The following is a 21747-nucleotide window of genomic DNA, read 5'->3' on the forward strand; positions in this document are numbered from 1 at the left end:
TCTCTCGAGTACGGAAAAAAAATTCGCCGCCGGCCAAAAATTCGCTCAGTGTGGGGGGGGGGGGGGGGGGGGGTAGTGAGCACTCAAAAAAAAAATTCAATTTGCACCCCCCCCCCTTGAGCGCCAGGGGGGGGGGCCCAACCCCCCAAAAAGGTAAAAATCACGTGATTTTACATGATTTTTTTTCTCAAGGGGGGGGGGGGCCGGCCCCCCCCCCCCCCCTGGATCCGCCACTGACCAGACGGGTATTTCTGTCTAGGCAAAAGTCTACTTTTACTGAAGAACTTACATCGAATTTTAAAGAATATGAAATTCGTCGACATATAGTAATGCTTGACTCTCAGATAATATTGTAAAAATACACACATTTGTCCTTTTTATCTCTCTTCGAGGCGGAATGCTTGACTACCGGTACTTTGATTATTACCTTTTCTTTTAATTTTTTTCTCGAAGACACCATAATATCACAAAGGACAATCGTTTGACACTGAAAGTGTAAAACCTCCAGGCGAAAATCAGAAGTAAAATTAAGCAAAAATGGCCGAAGATGGGAGGATACAGAAAATGGAGGTGGACTATACAGAGACGGTTGACAAGAGAATACCGGAATGTGAGCAACTTGGAAAGGTAAACCATTATTTTGGAAGAGAATCGATAACGATTGTTGGGCGATAAAGTCTGTGCGAATTGCAAGTCACGTTGACTTTAAGTGACCCATGTACTGATAATTGTGTTTGTGGCTTGGTGTACCTTGTAAACCAGTGTTTCCCACACATATCACATAGCCACACCACGAAGAACTTGCGCATTGCGCGCTGTGCACAGAGTTTACACACTCTCATTGGCCGATCTACTCGAGTGGCTTCAAATTTAAATGAGAGAGGGCCTAGACTAGACAGCAATAACCATCTGATTTGGGTCATTTCTTTAATAAAACTGACATTTGCTGTCATTCCCCAATAGTACAGATGGCAACCCAGAGATCTCGTACCGTGCGGGTAGCTATAGCCAACAATGGCAGCTTTTTATGTCAAAACATTTTCTCCCCGATTTTCTTTATTTAGATCTAATTTTCTGATTTCTAAATCAGATGTAAATTAGTTCGGTATGTCATTTGTCCTAATTACAGTTATCAAAATTTGATAACTTAATATTAAATACGTAATTTACGGACTTACTTATATGAATTATCCAATTTGTATCTCAGATCCGCGAAGCAGTACGTTCATGCATTCAAAATATTACCCGGCGGCCGATATATTTCCGGGTCCACCTACCAAAACATAGCCAAATGGCCAATCAGAGCACTCGTTTCGTGGGAGTTCGTTGGTCAAGCTGGGCCGACTCGTACGTAGCTACGGTAGCTATTGGACGTTCGAAAAGAAAAAATGAATATTCATCAACTAAAACCAAGACGGATAATGTTGACGACGAGACTTTCTCGGATTAATCATTAACTTAGGATCTAAATGAGCAAGCTATCGTAAGTCAAATAAGCTATATATATGTTATTTTTAATTTGTGTTGTAATTGCAGCAGTTATGAGGATGTAAAGAGTGAAAATCTCGTTGCATATCTCATTCATCGCGGTCCGGTCGAACCGAACCATTTGTTCCGTACAGTGCCTCACAGAAAGAGGTCCCCAGACTTCAGTCTCTATAATCGGAGGTCTAGTGGAGCCAGACGTAGTCTCAGTGGAACAACCGACGATTAGAGAGACTGAAGTTTTCGGTCTAGCCTAGACCTACTTTTACTTAACTTAGTTCAATGGCATAATTACGTCACACCACACAGATTTTGTACAACTTGTTTTAATTCTTTGTCAAAAATAAATTTAGAGTTGAAATTTGATCTATATATATATGTGTTCTCAGTGTTTTTCTTTTCAGGAAAGAGAGAGCATTGGATTTTGCCCTTAACATTTGATACAGTCAACAAATCTTGGTAGTGGTTTCTGGCATATACTCCCATTCTGGCACTCCTTTGGTAGGGTATATGCAGCATAGCTGGATTTCGATTTATACATGCATGGGTCATCACCCTTGGTACTTTCAATGTTGGAGTGAGGATTTAATACTTGGCATTCAATATCATGACGTGATGGTAGTATGCATGTCACTTAGTTGGCGTCCTCTGCTTGAGGCAGCTTCCTGTAGTGCAGACTTGGACAGACCAAAGCTAGCCTGTAGGTACGCCTTCAAGGCTTCCAATGAAAATGTTAAATATCATGTCATTCATGTAGATCTACATAAATGTTAAAACAACAATTACAAAATCAAAACAAAAATGACAATATATTTACAAATTACATATTTAAAATAAAGGCAACATTTAATATTTAAAAATAGACAAAAAGAAACCTGTTGAAGAAAGCCAAAATTGATATTTTAGGGCAAATCAAACTCACTACAGCAACGTTGGTTGATGTACATATTATATATACTATTTGTACACGCGGCAGCCATCTTGGGAAAAATATCAAATATCAAATAACATGGTACACCCTCCTCCTCTTTTTCAAAAAATCCGGACGATCAACATGTAATCAATTTTACATGGCCTAATAGCATAACACATATCCCACACATACCATACCATGCCAGTGTCACTGAAGAACCACATTTGCAATGGAAAATATATCCTAAAATATCACATTTTAGCGATGTAATCGCCGGTCCCGCTACCCAAATCTGAAAAATTGAGTATCTTACGCGTGGCTGTAAGAAATATGGGTACCATAAAATGAGCTTTATTTCAAGTATTTTTCAGATTTAGAGCCCGATTTTGTGCTAGTCGCAAGCTCAAAAGTATCTCATCGCATGTATTAAATCAATGCAGCCGCACAACGCGACGCACACACGATATCTCTGTCTAATTCAGATTCCAACTTCTGATCACCGCTGTGCCTATCTTCGGCCAGGCGAGCACCAGGGAGCTCCGGCGTGGGATACCTGCTCCGCCCGCTTGTGCTGTACATCAGCGCGGAAACGCGTCAATAGGAAACGCACGGCGCGCGCGAGCGCTTCCTATTGACTTTGTACATGCGGCCGTAAACTGAAACGCTCGGCCCATAACCGGCTCCAAAACAGTGAAAATTGAAATGAATATTGTCATGGCAATTCGTGATTTTTTTCTGGGATTCTTTTTTTGTTTAAATAATAATAATATTTGCTTCATGATTTGAACAAGAAATGATAATAAATAGGAAGTAAAGAGTCCTAAAAATAGGATTTTGTCTTAAGTGGCCGAAAACGGGCTCCTTTACTCTACCCCACTAAAACATAACGATGGTGGTTGTGGGCGAGGGCGCGCCTGTACTGTAAAGTTATTTACCGTAAGTAATGTCTCAGATCCTCATTACAGTAGATAGCTTCACACAGGTGCGCGCCCGCCCGTAACCCACCATTGGTATGCACTTGTAATGTGCAGCGGTTTGCTGTGAAACCTGTGAAAAAGTGTATACCTAAATAAATGTTTTTCCGAAAAATGCTCTAAAAATAACAAGAAAATTGACACGAAACAGGTAATAAACATAACAAATTTTAACTCATGATCTTTATTTGGACATTTAATGAATATTTACTTCATTTTGGGTATGTTTTAGTAGGGTATCTCCATGCCAGAGTTACTGGTCAAATTTTGGATAGGTTTCTGAACAAGCGCCGAGATTTTGACATGTCATGCTTTAAACAGGTGACGCATTTGACAAATAACTGACGCACACATGGGTTTGCACACACTTAAAATAGAAAAATCAATAAAGATCACAGAATAAATTTCCAGTTTGTAGTCTACATGTACCTTAAATATGACGAAAATGAGATTTGTTCAAACTTCAAAAATAGTTGAGTAAGACTTGACCTAAAATGAAATACAAATAGAGGGTTTGACTGAAATATCATAATTTTGGTATCGAAAAAAAAAACCCCAGAAAATCGCAAGCTTGCTCGTCACACAAATATCTTATCATTGAGTGCCCGGCTGGGATTTGAACCCCCAACCTTTGGATTGAGAGTCAAGTGAATAAACCAATACCACAACACCTCCCTTCTAATATTATATAGGCTGAAAAGGGAATACTTTATTTACTCATTGCAGGATGGAAAGTTGACTGAAGCATTAGAGATCCTGCTGTCATTGGAGAAACAATCAAGAACAGCAGCTGACATGCACTCCACAGCACGCGTCCTAGTGGCTATTGTCAAACTGTGCTTTGAGGCACGTGATTGGGATGCCCTCAATGAACATATCGTTCTTCTCTCAAAGCGGAGAAGTCAGTTGAAGCAGGTAAGTGAACAATACTAATAATACTAATAATTATACACTTATATTGCACACAACTCTGCCGACATAAAGGCACTCTTGGCGCACAATCAAATGAAGGGATATCAGCCCTCCCAAGCTAGCTGCCATGTTTTGCTCTCTGTTTCCTTCAATACAGTTATCATTGAAGAAAAGTGTTGCAATAATTTTACATTGCAGTTGACCTGCAAAGAGGATGAGTTTTTGTGGAAGAAGATGCATTATGTGTTTAGAGCATCGGTACAATTTCGTTGTTTTCAAACTGTAGAAAACCAAGTTAATTTCTAAACAGTATACATCAAATGTGAAATTAATAAAGGAGTCGGTCATACATTAATTTACTACTGCATGAATATAGAGTTTACATGTTTGAAATCCATCTTCTTCCCATATGCCCAAATCATTAAGAATATAACAACACTTGAGACTGATGAGCACTATAATATTAATTTACTGTAAATGTATATTTTCTTCTTCTCCCAGATACATGTAGAGTTGAGTAGTGGTCATATAATTATATTGTAAAAGAAATTCCCTGGATTTAATTGGAAAAGGCTGATTATGTGGTACATAACAATTGATGTATACTGTGAGATTTGGAATGATTAAAAAAAGAAAAAAGAAATGACTCATTATTTCTATCCAAAAATTTTCAGCTATTTCTCGTATTTCAAATACCGGTATGAGTGTTTTGAAAGGCAGTCCTTTTTGGGGGAAATCTCTACAATGAAATTCTTCCAAACTGACATAAAGAGAAAGAGGAACCTCCCAGATTAACTTTCATTTTTACATGAACTTGATTTTCTTGTGAAGTAAAATCTAAATAATGTTTTTTGGTTGCCCATTCCGACACCTTTCCCAGGCTGTGGTTAAAATGGTCCAGGAATCGTGCACCTATGTAGAACAGACCCCAGACATGGAGACGAAGCTGAAGCTCATCGATACACTAAGAACAGTCACAGCAGGAAAGGTAGGCTCATGAAGAAAACTTATACAGTGCGTCCCAGAAAAAACGAAATCGAGAATTATCGATGTTTTATCATAACTTAATCACAATTACAATTAATAAATGACACATATTTATAAAGCTTAGGTCCTCCTCTTTCAGTTGATGCAACTCATATTATGCATATTTCATGCATTAGTGATTAAAAACAATTTGAAGAGAGTGTACCAAAAAGTCATTTAGCTGGCGGTATCAGAATTTTAAAGAGAAATTGTCATTTCTGGAGAGTTATTTTTCTGCCCTTTCATATGACACCTCAATCAGGAAAGATAAGCCAGGAATAACAAAGTTCTGTTTGTTTAAAGTAATGCTTGCATTTCCATAATTTAGCAACAAACAGAGTTGACAAAAGACTTAACCCATTTAAAGCAACTAGAGATTTTGTTAAAATGGCCTATTACTCACTGGAAGATGTTGCAGTATTGCTGTCATTTTGACAAATTTTCTGAACAATATGAATTTGAAACATGCGTTATTTTTCTATGCAGAATCCTGCTGTAGACATTGTAAGGATTACACAAGTATAACATTATAACGGTAGCCATGGACAATTATCCCATTTGTCATGTACCAAAATATCATAAATTTCTCTCTTTATCATTAGCGCCTTGGGGCACGTCTTAAAATATATTAAGGACAGCATTTCCTGAATGTTTTTCTAAATTTTTTTCTTGCAGATTTACGTGGAGATCGAACGTGCTCGTCTGACGATGACCCTTGCCAAGATCAAAGAGGGACAGGGTGAGATCACGGAGGCTGCGGACATCCTGCAAGATCTACAGGTATGAGAAACAAGTGAGATGGAATACAAGATTGCATCAGCTGTCTCTGTCTCTGTTTTTCTTTCTTTCTCTCTCCTCTTCTCCCCTCCCTTCTCAGCTAAGCACTTTTATGCCCACCCCCCCTCCCCCCACTCAGTGTTATTTAAGGTACACATATGCTTGTTCCCTCTCTTTGAAAGCACCCCCTATCTCCGGTGTGAAAGTCAATACAGGCCGCACATTGTCGCAAGAAAAAGTACCCCTTTACCAGAGATTTTGGGAACACGCATGCGGTCCGTCCGACCCCGGAGTGGGGAGGGCGGGCTTTTAATGTTTGTACAAATATTTTGTCCATTCTTCATCCTTTTCTAGTCACAAACTGATCAATCTTTCTGATTTTCTTCTGACCATCTTTCTCTGCTTATATGATACCATGTTTTGTTCATGTTTACATTGCATGGAACATCAATGGAAGGCAAATTTCTGTCAAAATTGAATCTTGGTCTTTATTTTGACTCTGTCTCTCTTGGATCCACATGGAAAACCGTTAGTTCTAGGGAGAAGAACAAAAAGGTGGAGTTCATATTTTGAGAAGAATATTCTTTCAACCCTCCCCCTATCATATCATAACATCATCAGCATTTCTGTTTGCTTGATCATCCCTCTTTCTGTCTGTCTGTCTGTCTATCTATCTGTCTACTTTTCTTTCACTCTCTATCTCTCTCTCTCTCCCTCTCTCTCTTTCCCTCTCTCTCTTTCCCTCTCTCTCTCTCTTTCTCTCTCTCTCTCTCGCTCTCTCTCTCTCATCCTTCGCCTAAACACAACCTGATCCATCTTTCTGATTAGACTTCTCCCTGCTTCTTCCGGCTCTAGGTGGAGACCTTTGGCTCCATGGAGAAGAAGGAAAAGGTGGAGTTCATTCTGGATCAGATGCGCCTCTGTCTGGCCAAGAAGGACTACATCCGCACCCAGATTATCAGCAAGAAAGTCAGCTCAAAATTCTTTGATTCTACCGACGAAGAAGTCCAGGTAATGCTATTGAACCCTCACAGTGCATATAAACACTTCATGTATACATTTCATTTCAGTTTCTGATGCATGAATTTCAGGCCTTAAATTAATCGACGGCCATCGACGGCCAGGCCGTTGATGCCCCTATGACTGGCCGCGGTGCCCTCCCCAAAAAAGATATATTCACGGCCAAAAATGCCGTGCCCTTTTTTTCAAACTGGCCGACGTGCCTTTTTTTCCAACTGGACGTGCCCTTTTTATTTTAAATTTGCGCACATAAAACCACCAATTGCGCCCATAATCATCTAAAACTAGACGGCAAGGCGCAAGTGTTTTCCGTGAAAATGCGCCCATAAATTATTAGAACAGTAAAAATACACGAATCACGAACAGTTTGCCGCCCACGAGCTCTCTTCTAGCTTCGTATTTAGTGCTTTAATAAGGCGCAAGTAAGTGCCGTGAAAATGCGCCCTTTGTTATTATATAGGCAATGCGCTAGCGCACGTACGTACGTACGTTCATATTATGCGATCGCATGATATGCATATGGTGCATGCTGTTGACGCACGCACGTACGTACAAATCGAAGGCCAGGATCAAGAAAACAAATCGTCAAATGGAGAAATAAACAAGCATTCAAATAGTCATTAGAGATCTGTCGAGGTTTGTTTGTAGGCCTAGTTTATTATTTTATCTCAAATAGAATTTAGAATTATCTTATTAATAAGTTAAGAACACCTACGATGTTCTCGATCGTAGTTACTCTCATTTTGCCACCAGCCGACCTCGCTTCAAAAAGCTACCCCGCCAGCTTCCCAAGACGAACGTTTCGAGTCCCGGTAAAATTCCGAGGGTGCATCGGTTTCGCTGGCAAACTTCCAGCCCGACAGCTTCCCACCAAAAGTGGCGAGAGTGTGTGTGCGAGGAACGATTTTGGTTTCGTGAATGCACGTTACGCAACTGAGCTGAGCGTGTCACTTTCAGCTGTCGAATGTCTATAAGGACATTTTTACATCTTATTTCATTAGTTAGGCCTATGTAGACCTTTCTATACAACAGTTAAAAAGATAATTTCTTCAAATTTGCTCCTACTACCGAGAGAGTGGCGGAAGGTTTGTGTGTGAGGTGCGATTTTGATTTGGAATACCCGGCCCGGTAAACTTGCCAATTAAGTCCTTCTGACTTTCGATGTTTGTGAAATTGACAATTTATTTATTCATTTGCTCATCAATATTTTTAGTTACTTTAAAATACTGTTTAATGTGCAAGTTTGATGTTCTTAATCAATCTTTCCTGTTCATATTGTTAAGATTAAAAAGTTATTAAATTGATCGTTCGATCTATTCACATTATGAAATTAACATTTGTAGACTCTCTTTGAACTTATTAGATAAGCGGCCTATCTGTTTTTGGAAAATTGCCCCTTGCTCTCGTAAATTCCCGTGGCAAAGGGCAACTTAAAAAAAAAATTGCCCCTTGCTCCTGGCTGCTAAATCTAAGGCTTGCGGGCCGCTGCCTTGTTTGCAGGCGCGTAGCCAGAGTTTGGTGTTTGGGGGGCACATACATGTAATCGATCGAGGTAAAAAAAAGGGGTCTACAAAATTTCAACCGATCCTGGAAATTTTAGGGGGGGCACGTGCCCCCCCCCCCTGTGGCTACGCGCCTGCTTGTTTGTATGTACCGTAGACCTCTATACATTCTGTGAAGAAGCTGGTGCTAAAAGTCATGGGAAATTGATCCTGCACAAGTTTCATAAAATACACATGACATCTAACAAAAATAGAATCAATTTTTTTGGCCTCATACTCGATGCCCTTTTTGTAAAATATTTTGGCCTCGATGCCCTTTTTGTAAAAATATTTTGGCCTTGGTGCCCTTAAAAATATGAGGTACTCGAGGCCAAACTGGCCTTGCCCTAAAAATGACGAAATTTAAGGCCTGGAATTTTATGGTCGAATGATGACGCTCATCTGAGTTTTTCTGTTAGCCCTGTTAGTCCAAGTTTCCCTTCTGCAGAATAGATTTGATGATTATTTTGTTTATTAATTCATATTTTGACGCAACAACTCGATGAGCAAAACTATTTCATATTATGGTCCATGAATCATAACATCAAACAGTATTAAAAACAAGAAAAACATGTTTCTCTCCTGTTTACGTGAATAGTTTCTTCCGAGTTAATCATACATATATACGTAGTAGACAGAGTTGTTTTGGTTCGTAAACCAGACCCCCCCCCCCTCTTAAGACGACCGGAGTCCAGACTAAATTCCTCTCGTCCAATATACTAGTTTCTACATGTGGGATACCAGTATAGAATTTGCGTTGCCTTTGTTCATACCTATTACCTGATTTACACAGGTCTGACAGGTTGCTTGAATTTCACTTTAATACTAGGGGAAAATCACAGTTAATTCTCCAATAAATGATATTAGTATTCTCTCATCTAAGACTATCTATCGTTGTATACTGCATTTAAAAGTCTGTTATGCTTTTAAAATAGGTCATTTCTCCAAGTGTTTTCCTTCTCAAACATGTGTGGTCACACATGCACACATGGGGAGTGTTGCACAAAAACTAAGATCGGTTTTAAGTTGGACTTACATGTAACTATGGCAGGCCGTTCATGTCACTGCGCTCTCACCAGTTACTGGCATTGGTTTCTCAAGGGACGTACAAATCATGGTCACAAATCTTCAGAATTTGTGATCACACATTTACTCTTGAGATTGTAGTCAAGAATGCGATTGTGAACATGACAGTTTGATATGGAAGACACTCAGAAAATTCACTATTTTGGAAACAAATCAGAATTGAAATCAGGGAAAACATTGAATTATTGCATTTCTTTCAACACTGTGCTTTTGAAGTTTTAATGGACATATTGTTAGTCTTATAGAGTGCTACGTATATGTTCTTGGCATGCTCATTTGATCACAAGAACAAATAAATTATTGTCCTTTTTTTTTCACGACTGTGCATGTGTGTTTTCCATTATTGTTTCAACCCACTACCAACGTGATTGTCTACATTATTGCATTTCTTTGTTAATTGAAAAATTTCAGCTCATAATCTCTGTGTTTGATGTCTTTTCGCAACAAATCAACCCCTATACAGTAGGCTTGCGGATGCACCATGTGAGAGAGAGGGAGGATTGAGGAGTCCTGAAAAGGACTCTCGGTAATCTTTCTTGATACTTACAAGCAGCATCTAAAATCTACCCCTATTTCACATTCTCCCATCGCACCCTTTTTGCATTCACACTGCAGGAACAAAAATTGAAGTTTTACAAGTTGATGATTGAGCTTGACCAGCATGAGGGGGCATATCTGGACATCTGCAAGCACTACAGGGCTGTCTATGACACGCCCCTCATCCAGAAGGAAGATGCACGATGGAAGGAGGTAAATAGAACATGGAGTAAAGGATTTAAAGGCATCGTTTAACAATATTAAATCTGAGACGCACGGCCCTACGTGTTATCAGTGTCTGTAATATGGTATAATATTGAAGCCCTTAAAAAAAAATTGCGCTTCAAAATGATCAAAAAGTTCCTCAAAAAAGTTAAAATCTTTGAGTGACCGGTTTTACCATACTCGTTTTCCCCAATAGACTGTAGTGTTGTGAAAACCGTTTGGCAAACACAAAATTGGTTTCGATTTCCAATCATAAATATCTTGATAATCAGACAGGCGATCGGCTTGTAAAAGTCATGGGATTCCTGACTGACCTAAAGGTTTATAATTAACATTGCAGCATGAGCTAAACCCAGGATTTTGTTTCAAAATCTGAGACAAAGTTACCAGATCCATTTAAGGATTCAATTGATTTTATTTATTGTAATGTCCAAGTTGCATGGCATAAAAGGCATTTTTAGGTCATCACATTTTTATATCATCTTAAAACATAATTCAGCAACAGATAGTTTGAGGAAGAACATTTATATCGGAGTGGATGTATGGTATGTTTGTAGCCACATAAAGTAGTCACACATGGTTAATGTCTGACAACCTGAGGTGGCATTGTCAGAAAAAAAAATTCTCCAAAATTTGTGGATGGCTGCTACCTGTGGTTCATTATGATTTTGAAGAGATGGGAAATGATAAGGAATTAAAAGTTGGTAAAAATGTACGTAATTTAAAATTTCATATTCCGCTTTTTTTCCACAGGAGACCATAATCATGTTGAAAGGATCATTAATAACAGAGCAGGCAGTACATTTTGCAATTAGTTAGGCACATTGACATTACATACATGTAGAGGTGTTGTGGTCTAGTGGATAAGTCGTCGGACTGTGGATCACAGGGTCCGCGGTTTGAGGCTCGCCGCAGCACTAATGTCCTTTGGCGAGACATCAATCTACATTTGCCACTCTCAACCCAGGTGTTAAGTGGGTACGGGTAGGAAGGAATTCCTTGAATGCTGTGAGCGCCGACATCGGTAGCCTAGCAGAGCCGGGGTAATATTGGAGCACTTTGAGCACCTTGCAGGGTGGATACATTCGCTATATTATTATTATTATTTTATAAATGTGACTTTGACATGGCATACTTATTCTCCTTTTGTAGGGTTTGAAGAATGCTGTTCTGTACCTGATTCTGGCTCCCTTTGACAACGAGCAGTCAGATCTTATTCACAGGGTCAGTCTGGAGAAGAAGCTGGAGGACATTCCAAAATACAGGTGGGTTTATAGGGCAGTATGTGTGTGACAAACATGATGGGTGGTATTCCCGAAGGCGGAATAAATTTAGTCCATGGTTTAAAAAGTATAACAATTTAAATCACACAGTATACAAGTTTATATCGAAGTAAGTGAGCTGAATGTCTTTCATAAATGTTTTAGCTTAGATTGCGAATGACATAGGGTGGTATTCTCGAGAAGCGGACTAACTTTAGTCCATGGTTTAATCCTCCAACTAAGTATGGAATGCAAAGTGTCCATATGAATATATTTTTTAATAATTTGATATGTCCCTAAATTACCATGATAAGATAATTATTTCATAGTTATATTGTTGGAATTAACTATGTTATTAAAAAATGTTTCTTTAGTGAAAACATTCTTTTTAAAATTTAGTGACAGATTACATGTATTCAAAAACATATTCATAAGGACACTTCACATTCCATACTTACATGTAGTCGGAGGATTCAACCATGGACTAAAGTTAGTCCGCATTCAAGAATACCACCCTATGCCATTCGCAATCTAAGCTAAAACATTCATGAAAAACATTCAGCTCACTTACTTCGATATAAACATGTATTTTTGATTCAAATGGTTTTCCTTTGTGTTGTTATTTTGTTGTTGTCTAAACAAAAATTAAAACAGTGTATGTATTGAGTTTTTAGTTTTCTTGAGTTCTGGTTAATTCGGAAGATAGGTTGTGAGCTTTTTTTGAAATGTCAGTTTTGAAGAATATTACAGTATTGCCCCCAGAAAAGGATTTCTCTTCAAATGCTCTCATATTAGAAATATGATGAGGTATACATGAAGCTGAAGTGTTTGGACCACAATTTTATGCCACATGTATGGGTAGTCCCATAAACACATCTTTGAGCAGTGCATGTGCTCTTGAACAAGCACTTGCAAGTTATCCTTAATTGTGTTTCCACTGTTCCCCTTCATGTAGGGACCTATTGAAATGCTTCACTACCCCCGAGCTGATGAGATGGCAGCAAGTCTGTGCAATCTATGAGACCGAGTTGAAGAAGGGCTCCACTGGAAGTCCCCCGACAGATGTCTTCGCTGAGACGGAGCAGGGAACACTTAGATGGAAAGACCTCAGGAACAGGGTTGTGGAACATGTAAGCGATTTGTTGTTTTTGTTTTAGGAGGAGGGGGTTGTCAACCAAGTAAGGTCTTTCTCCCTCTCTCCCTTCTTAAAATATTCAGTCATAAATTCAATTATATTATCATGCAATATCTGATAGTGTCTTTTCATCTCCTGTGGGTTCCTGTACCAAGGGAAAAGCAGTTCCCCTCTCCCCCTCTCTTTTCTTGCCCTCTTTCTGTCTGTCTTGCATTTTCTATTTCTCATTGTATCATGCTCTCTTTTCTAGCCCTCTCTTTCTTTCTTTCTTTCTTTCTTTCTTTCCCTTTCTCTTTCCCATCTTCAGTACTTCAGGCACAATCATCCTTTCACCATTTTGTATTTCTCAGTCACTCTCAGTGTCCTTTCCTTAATGTGATGAACTTTGAATTAAGTATGTATTATCCCCTTAGAAATTTGTTTTACACCTGTATGAATCTACAAATAATAAATTTACAAAATAGAAATAATCACAAGGACTTGCTCAAAAAGGTTACAATGTACGAGAATGATGACAATTTTAATGGGTTTGACGAAATGGTAACTAACCTCAGTAAAAGTGGATGACTGAGGGGCTGCAGGGGCAGTATTCAATTGATTCACTTAACCATTATTTTTGTTACCCCAGAATATCCGTGTAATGGCCAAGTACTACACCCGGATCACTACTGCCAGGATGGGAGAACTCTTGGAACTCTCGGGAGATGTAAGTATCACGACGGAGGAAAATACACCCTTTCACGGTTAAGGCTGCCATTTTGATTTGCAAGTAAACATTGCGTCATCAATGTTTTCAGATGCGCATGTATTGTTGCGTCACTGCCTGCGCTGTGCGCTCACATGATATTGACATGGGCGCTATTTTAAATTCATAATTTGATGTCAGAGCATGCGCACCCTGGTAACCGTGAAATGGTGTATTGTCTGTTCAGAGCCAGAAGGGTGTTAATCCATATGTTGAAGGATGTGAGGGAGAAGTAGGAAGAGGAGGAGAAAGAAGAAATAAGAAGAGGAAGACGAAGGAGGAGGAGAAGGAGGAGGAGGAGGATGAGGAGGAGGAGGAGTGGTTTTGAGAAAGCTGATGTGACATCACATCTGATGGAGATGATATAAGACACAAAGAGAAATAACAAATGGCAGGAAAATGTACAGACAAATTAAATCACCAAGACATAATAAATGCCATGATAAATGACATTATACATGTACTTGGCAATTACGTGGAAATCAGTTTTGTTTTACTCTCCAAATCAATGTTTGCTTGTATCCTATGATTTCTTCCCTGCTAGGAGGCTGAAGCATTCCTTTCTAAGCTGGTCGAGAAGAAGACCATCTATGCCAAGGTGGACCGGCTAGCTGGCATCGTCGACTTCATGCCTCACAAGGATCCCAATGACATCCTCAACTCGTGGTCCAACAACCTCAATGACCTCATGCACCTTGTCAACAAGACTACCCATCTCATCAACAAGGAAGAGATGCAGCACCAGTTTGCTCACTGATCCCCCGTAGCAGTTCTAAGAAAACAAAGAATCTTCAAGCCCCCCCCCCCCCCTCTTGCAGGAGGACTTGAATTTTTTTCGCGAGATACATGTATAAAATGAATGCAAGAACCTCCAAGCCCCTCCCCCCCCCCCAAAACTAAATAAAGCCCTTCGCACAATTATTTGAACTGTAACTTTCTGGCAAGTAAAGGCTTCTCTAATGTATGAAAGGAATTTTCACTCTGAAGAGTGGGTGGAAATCCTCTTTGTCTCACCCAGCAAATGCGGAGGTGAGACAAAGGGATCCAAATGGCATCTGTCTAATGTCCGTCACAAGGTACTCTTTTGATGAATAACTTGGCAACCATTGATCCTCTTGTGACCAAACCTTCACTTTATGGTGCTGACGAGGGATGTATGCTGATGTCAAAGGTCATATGAGTTCCTATGTTAAATTTTACCTGCACTACACCCTTGTGACAAATAACTTGGCAAATGTTGATCCTATTATGACCAAACTTTGGTAGGAGATACACTTGGGGGGGGGGGGGGGGGGGGACCGTATGTTGTTATGCACTCACAGGTCATGTGCTAAGGTCAAAGTTTATTTATTTATTACTTTGCATACATGCTCCGAGTTCACCCAAACTAGGGTCAGGGATGCTCTTCAATGATATTCATGTCATTTGGTTACTGGAGGACAAGAATGTTGCTATTGCCATGTTTGTGGATGAATTACACCCAAAAATTATTTCTGTTTTCTCTATTATTTTGTTTTTAAAGATGCGATGATATCTGTATCGTTTCATTGTTTGATTCAAGAGGGAGGCGTGATAACTTAACAATCATTTGAATCGTGAATAACCAAGATATGAAGATGGGAAATTAAACTTGTACGCATGTCAACAAGTTTTTTCAATGTGAAGTTGCAAAATCTGTGTCAATTTTGCAGTCACCATGCATCCCAAATGAGAAGAAAGCATGCAAATGAATGTGTTTAGGCATATTGTATAGAGTCTCTGAATTTGTGTGTTTAGAGAATGGCCAAGAAAATTTATGTCCCATATTTAACACATGTAAAACATGATGAACATATGTATTAAATAGAATTGGAAGTAGTTCGATCCTTGATGTTTAGGCATTTTCGTGCCCAATTTGGGCAATCAAGTTAATACAATCATCACGCAAACAAAAGACTGTGTTCTAATGTCTTATGTATGGTATATTGTGTTACACTTGCCCTACATGTATATTATTCTTGTGGATATCTTAGGTATGTGCCCAATTGGAGCGTGTATACCTTGCAAACATTGTTTGCATCAATAAATAACATTAGTTCTTAAATAGATGATGAATAAATGTATTCTGTACATATGAACGATAATGACCTGTCAAATTCATTGTCTCTTAATTTCTCATTTTTAAAGAAGAAAAAAACAGCTGTTAAAAATTTGGTGCTCGCTGTGAATGAGGACGTATACGATACGAATGAATGACACTAAATATAAAGTTGCTGATGTTGATAATAATGATGAAGATGGTGGTGGTGTAATGATGACGATGGTGATTATGAGGAAGATGGTGGTGGTGTGATGATAAGAATGGTGATTATGAGGAAAATGGTGGTGATGATGAAAATGGTGATTATGAGGAAGATGGTGGTGTGATGGTGATTAGGAGGAAGATGGTGGTGATGATGACGATGGTGATTAGGAGGAAGATGGTGGTATTGATGATGAGGAAGATGGTGGCGGTGATGATGATGATGATGAGGAAGATGGTGGTGGTGATGATTACGATGGTGATTATGAGGAAGATGGTGGTGGTGATGATGAAAATGGTGGTGGTGATGATGATGATTACGATGGTGGTGGTGATGATGACGATGGTGATTATGAGAAAGATGGTGGTGTGATGATGAGGATGGTGATTATGAGGAAGATGGTGGTGTGATGGTGAGGATGGTGATTATGAGGAAGATGGTGGTGATGATGACGATAGGGATTATGGGGAAGATGGTGGTGTGATGATGATGAGGAAGATGATGGTGGTGTGATGATGAGGATGGTGATTATGAGGAAGATGGTGATGTGATGATGAGGATGGTGATTATGAGGAAGATGGTGGTGGTGATGACGATGGTGATTATGAGGAAGATGATGAAGATGGTGGTGGTGATGATGATGAGGAAGATCTATGGTGGTGGTGATGATTACGATGGTGATTATGAGGAAGATGATGGTGATGTGGATGATGAGGAAGATGGTGGTGGTGATGATGAAAATGGTGGTGGTGATGATGATGATGATTACGATGGTGGTGGTGATGATGACGATGGTGATTATGAGAAAGATGGTGGTGTGATGATGAGAATGGTGATTATGAGGAAGATGGTGGTGATGATGACGATAGTGATTATGAGGAAGATGGTGATGTGATGATGATGAGGAAGGTCGATGGTGGTGGTGATGATGAGGATGGTTATTATGAAGAAGATGGTGGTGATGATGACGATGGTGATTATGAGGAAGATGGTGGTGTGATGATGACGATGGTGATTATGAGGAAGATGGTGGTGATGATGACGATGGTGATTATGAGGAAGATGGTGGTGATGATGAGGATGGTGATTATGAGGAAGATGGTGGTGTGATGATGACGATGGTGATTATGAGGAAGATGGTGGTGATGATGAGGATGGTGATTATGAGGAAGATGGTGGTGTGATGATGACGATGGTGATTATGAGGAAGATGGTGGTGTGATGATGAGAATGGTGATTATGAGGAAGATGGTGGTGTGATGATGAGAATGGTGATTATGAGGAAGATGGTGGTGTGATGATGACGATGGTGATTATGAGGAAGATGGTGGTGTGATGATGACGATGGTGATTATGAGGAAGATGGTGGTGATGATGATGAGGAAGATGGTGGTGGTGATCATGATTACGATGGTGATTATGAGGAAGATGGTGGTGATGTCGATGATGAGGAAGATGGTGTGGTGATGATTACGATGGTGGTGGTGCATGATGATGATGATTACGATGGTGGTGGTGCATGATGATGATGATTACGATGGTGGTGGTGATGATTACGATGGTGGTGATGATGATTACGATGGTGGTGGTGATGATGATGAGGAAGATGGTGGTAGTGATGATGACGATGGTGATGATGAGAAAGATATAGATAATAAGGGTGATAGACAGTCGTTGAAAGCACAAGTGAAATGAGCATTGACTGAGTGCAATGAAATTATCTTTTTTAATCAGAAATTTTTCTATTTTTTCGTGAATTAAGAATTGTAAAAAGAATCACAGCGGCAAATTATGTTTTGCATTCCTAATCCATCATTGTATATGCTATGTATATAGGGAGCAGAGGAGGTGCTCCTGGGGTGGGGCCAGTTTTTGAAGTAACCCCAACGTACCCCCTTTTTACATAGCAAAAGTGCCCCTTTTAACTTCAGATAAGTGCCCATTTCTCACAGGTGCCCATTCCACATTCTTATAAATACCCTTATCACCTCCGATGTGTGCCTCCTTTACGTCTGATATGCAAATGTGATAGGTGGTCGTTTAACTTTGACAAATGCCCCTTCCCCTTCTGATAAGTTCACCTTTTCAAAGAGAGAACAAATATTGCAATCATCCCTGATAATGTAATCACAATGTAGGGGTATATTCCAATGTGGTATATTTTCCCTTTTGAAGTGCCCCTTTTTCCCCAAAACTGCCCTCTTTTTGGTTGGAGCCCCCCCCTAAATTAGGAAGCCCTTCGATGCCAATAGGGTTTAAACGGCGAATAACTCTATGCTCTAATAGTCTGTTGTATGTAGCTACATCGGTCATCACCAAAATAGATGTTCATATTTTTGTTACTATTTTTTTGTTGAATCATATTTTATGTATAGTCTAGTACCTTTATATATAGCTCGACAATTTTCATTACGTTTGTTTTGTTTATTTTTGTTTTGTCTGTTTGTAAATTTGGTCGTTTAAATGACAATTCAACTATTTTCAGGACTTCTTTTCAATAATTGATTTGAATTTGAAATTATACACCCTCATCAAAATTCGATATTTTGAAGAAAAAAATATACACAAACAAATCCCTACAAGATTACACAGAGAACCATTGGCCAAGAAATGACATATTTTTAGGGACCTATACAACAGAAATGAGCCAGGATACTTTATTCTTCATTTGGTTACTAATCCGTGTTTTTTTTCTGCATTTATTCAAATTAATTCGATGTTATGCTGATCTACACCTTTACAAGTGGGTATTTCCACATCTCCCGCACATGGATAAAGAGCGCATGCGCCTGAAAACATTAAAGACCTTTTTCGTATGACATGGATATCTCGAGGAATCATGTATTATATCAAATCATCGTCATCAGACCTTGATAAGTACAAAAAGTACAGAACTATGACTGATCACTATACTCTTTTTGTTAAGGCAAAAAGGAAATACTCGGGAAATAGTATTGCTTTTTGGCATGTTGCTACATAATTGTACAAAGGACACAAATAAAACATGGGTACAGATTAACAGTGAATTGAAAGCTTGCGAAGATATGACAACTTGTGTTGGGATCTATAAAAATAAATGATCTAGTATATTTTATTCTACACAAATGTTCTCTTTACATTCTCTTAATTCAGTTAATAATCCGTGTTTCTCTCCTGCATTTTTTCAAATTAATCCGATGTTATGCTCATCTACACCTTTAAAAGTGGGTATTTCCACATCTCTCGTACACTAGCTGGATAAAGAGCGCATGCCCCACAGAGAACATGGATATTATAGACCTTTTTGTTGTTGTTGCCCGCTTCCATAGACTGAGTGACATCGTACGACATGGATATCTTGAGGAATCATAAAAATCTATTCGACGAATAGATTTTTATGACACGTCAGACGTGTCAAACATACAATGTATTCAAAAGTTATAAATCAAATCATTGTCAGGAACTTGTTGATAAGTGCAACAAGTGCAGAAGTGTACTGACCACTATACTAAAAGTGCGCAAAGGAATCACTAGTAATACGAAGGACACATATAAAACATTGACCATTAACAATGAATTGGAAGCTGGCCAAGATAGTTATGACTAATTTTGTAGGGATCTATAAAATAAATGATCTATAGTACACTTTATTCTTCATGAATCTTTTCTCTAAATTCTCTTCATTTGGTTACTAATCCGTGATTTTTTCTTTTGCATTTATTCAAGTTAATTCGATGTTATGCTGATCTACACCTTTAAAAGTGGGTATTTCCACATCTCCCGCACATGGATAAAGAGCGCATGCGCCACAGAGAACATGGATATTATAGACCTTTTTGTTGTTGTTGCCCGCTTCCATAGACTGAGTGACATCGTATGATCTCGAGGAATCATAAAAATCTATTCGTGTCAAACATACAATGTATTCAAAAGTTATAAATCAAATCATTGTCAGGAACTTGTTGATAAGTGCAACAAGTGCAGAAGTGTACTGACCACTACACTAAAAGTGCGCAAAGGAATCACTAGTAATACGAAGGACACATATCGTCCCTATTTTCACAAAGTGACGGTAGTGAGGAAAATCGTAACGCAAAGTGAATGCAATATTTTTTCACTACCGTCACTTCGTGAAAACAGCGACGATATAAAACATTGACCATTAACAATGAATTGGAAGCTGGCCAAGATAGTTATGACTAATTTTGTAGGGATCTATAAAATAAATGATCTATAGTACACTTTATTCTTCATGAATCTTTTCTCTAAATTCTCTTCATTTGGTTACTAATCCGTGATTTTTTCTTTTGCATTTGTTGAAATTAATTCGATGTTATGCTGATCTACACCTTTAAAAGTGGGTATTTCCACATCTCCCGCACATGGATAAAGAGCGCATGCGCCTGAAAACATTAAAGACCTTTTTCGTATGACATGGATATCTCGAGGAATCATGTATTATATCAAATCATCGTCATCAGACCTTGATAAGTACAAAAAGTACAGAACTATGACTGATCACTATACTCTTTTTGTTAAGGCAAAAAGGAAATACTCGGGAAATACTATTGCTTTTTGGCATTTTGCTACATAATTGTACAAAGGACACAAATAAAACATGGGTACAGATTAACAGTGAATTGAAAGCTTGCGAAGATATGACAACTTGTGTTGGGATCTATAAAATAAATGATCTAGTATATTTTATTCTACACAAATGTTTTCTTTAAATTCTCTTAATTCAGTTACTAATCCGTGTTTCTCTCCTGCATTTGTTCAAATTAATCCGACGTTATGCTCATCTACACCTTTAAAAGTGGGTATTCCCACATCTCTCGTACACTAGCTGGATAAAGAGCGCATGCGCCAGAGAACGTGGATATATTATAGACCTTTTTTTCGTTGTTACCCGCTTGTTACCCGACTGAGTGACGTCGTACATGACATGGCTATCTCGAGGAATCATAAAATCTATTCGTGTCAAACATACAATGACGTGTATTCAAAAGTTATTAAAGCAAATCATAGTCAGGATCTTGTTGATAAGTACAAAACATACAGAAATGTATCCTACTGATGAGTACTAAACGAAACGAATGCAAAAAGGAATTACTATTGCAATTTGCTACATAATAATACGAAGGACACATGAGCCATTAGCAATGAATTGAAAGCTGGCCAAGATATGACAAATTGTGTTTGGATCTATACAAATAGTTAATCTAGTATTATACTTTATGCTTCATGAATCTTTTCTCCAAACTCTCTTAATTCAGTTAATAATCCGTGTTTCTCTCCTGCATTTGTTCATAATTATTAATCCGATGATATGATGATCTACACCTTTAAAACTGGGTATTCCCACATCTCTCGTACACTAGCTGGATAAAGAGCGCATGCGCCAGAGAACGTGGATATATTATAGACCTTTTTTTCGTTGTTACCCGCTTGTTACCCGACTGAGTGACGTCGTACATGACATGGCTATCTCGAGGAATCATAAAATCTATTCGTGTCAAACATACAATGACGTGTATTCAAAAGTTATTAAAGCAAATCATAGTCAGGATCTTGTTGATAAGTACAAAACATACAGAAATGTATCCTACTGATGAGTACTAAACGAAACGAATGCAAAAAGGAATTACTATTGCAATTTGCTACATAATAATACGAAGGACACATGAGCCATTAGCAATGAATTGAAAGCTGGCCAAGATATGACAAATTGTGTTTGGATCTATACAAATAGTTAATCTAGTATTATACTTTATGCTTCATGAATCTTTTCTCCAAACTCTCTTAATTCAGTTAATAATCCGTGTTTCTCTCCTGCATTTGTTCATAA

The 21747-nt window shown here is 38.7% G+C and overlaps 1 protein-coding gene across 1 annotated transcript; it reads left to right on the top strand.

The window, feature by feature from the left end:
- The first annotated feature begins 453 nt into the window (after positions 1-453).
- On the top strand, positions 454-15761 carry LOC593806 (26S proteasome non-ATPase regulatory subunit 12). The gene is made up of 10 exons (XM_030984155.1): positions 454-627; positions 4099-4287; positions 5165-5272; positions 5986-6090; positions 6943-7098; positions 10350-10484; positions 11649-11761; positions 12714-12888; positions 13522-13599; positions 14183-15761. Exons 1-10 carry the CDS (start codon positions 538-540, stop codon positions 14393-14395), a joined length of 1362 nt encoding a protein of 453 aa, XP_030840015.1. The 5' UTR covers positions 454-537; the 3' UTR covers positions 14396-15761.
- Positions 15762-21747: the final 5986 nt, after the last annotated feature.

This window comes from Strongylocentrotus purpuratus, unplaced genomic scaffold (genome assembly GCF_000002235.5).
Source record: "Strongylocentrotus purpuratus isolate Spur 01 unplaced genomic scaffold, Spur_5.0 spur5_scaffold_14, whole genome shotgun sequence".
Lineage (NCBI taxonomy): Eukaryota > Metazoa > Echinodermata > Echinoidea > Camarodonta > Strongylocentrotidae > Strongylocentrotus > Strongylocentrotus purpuratus.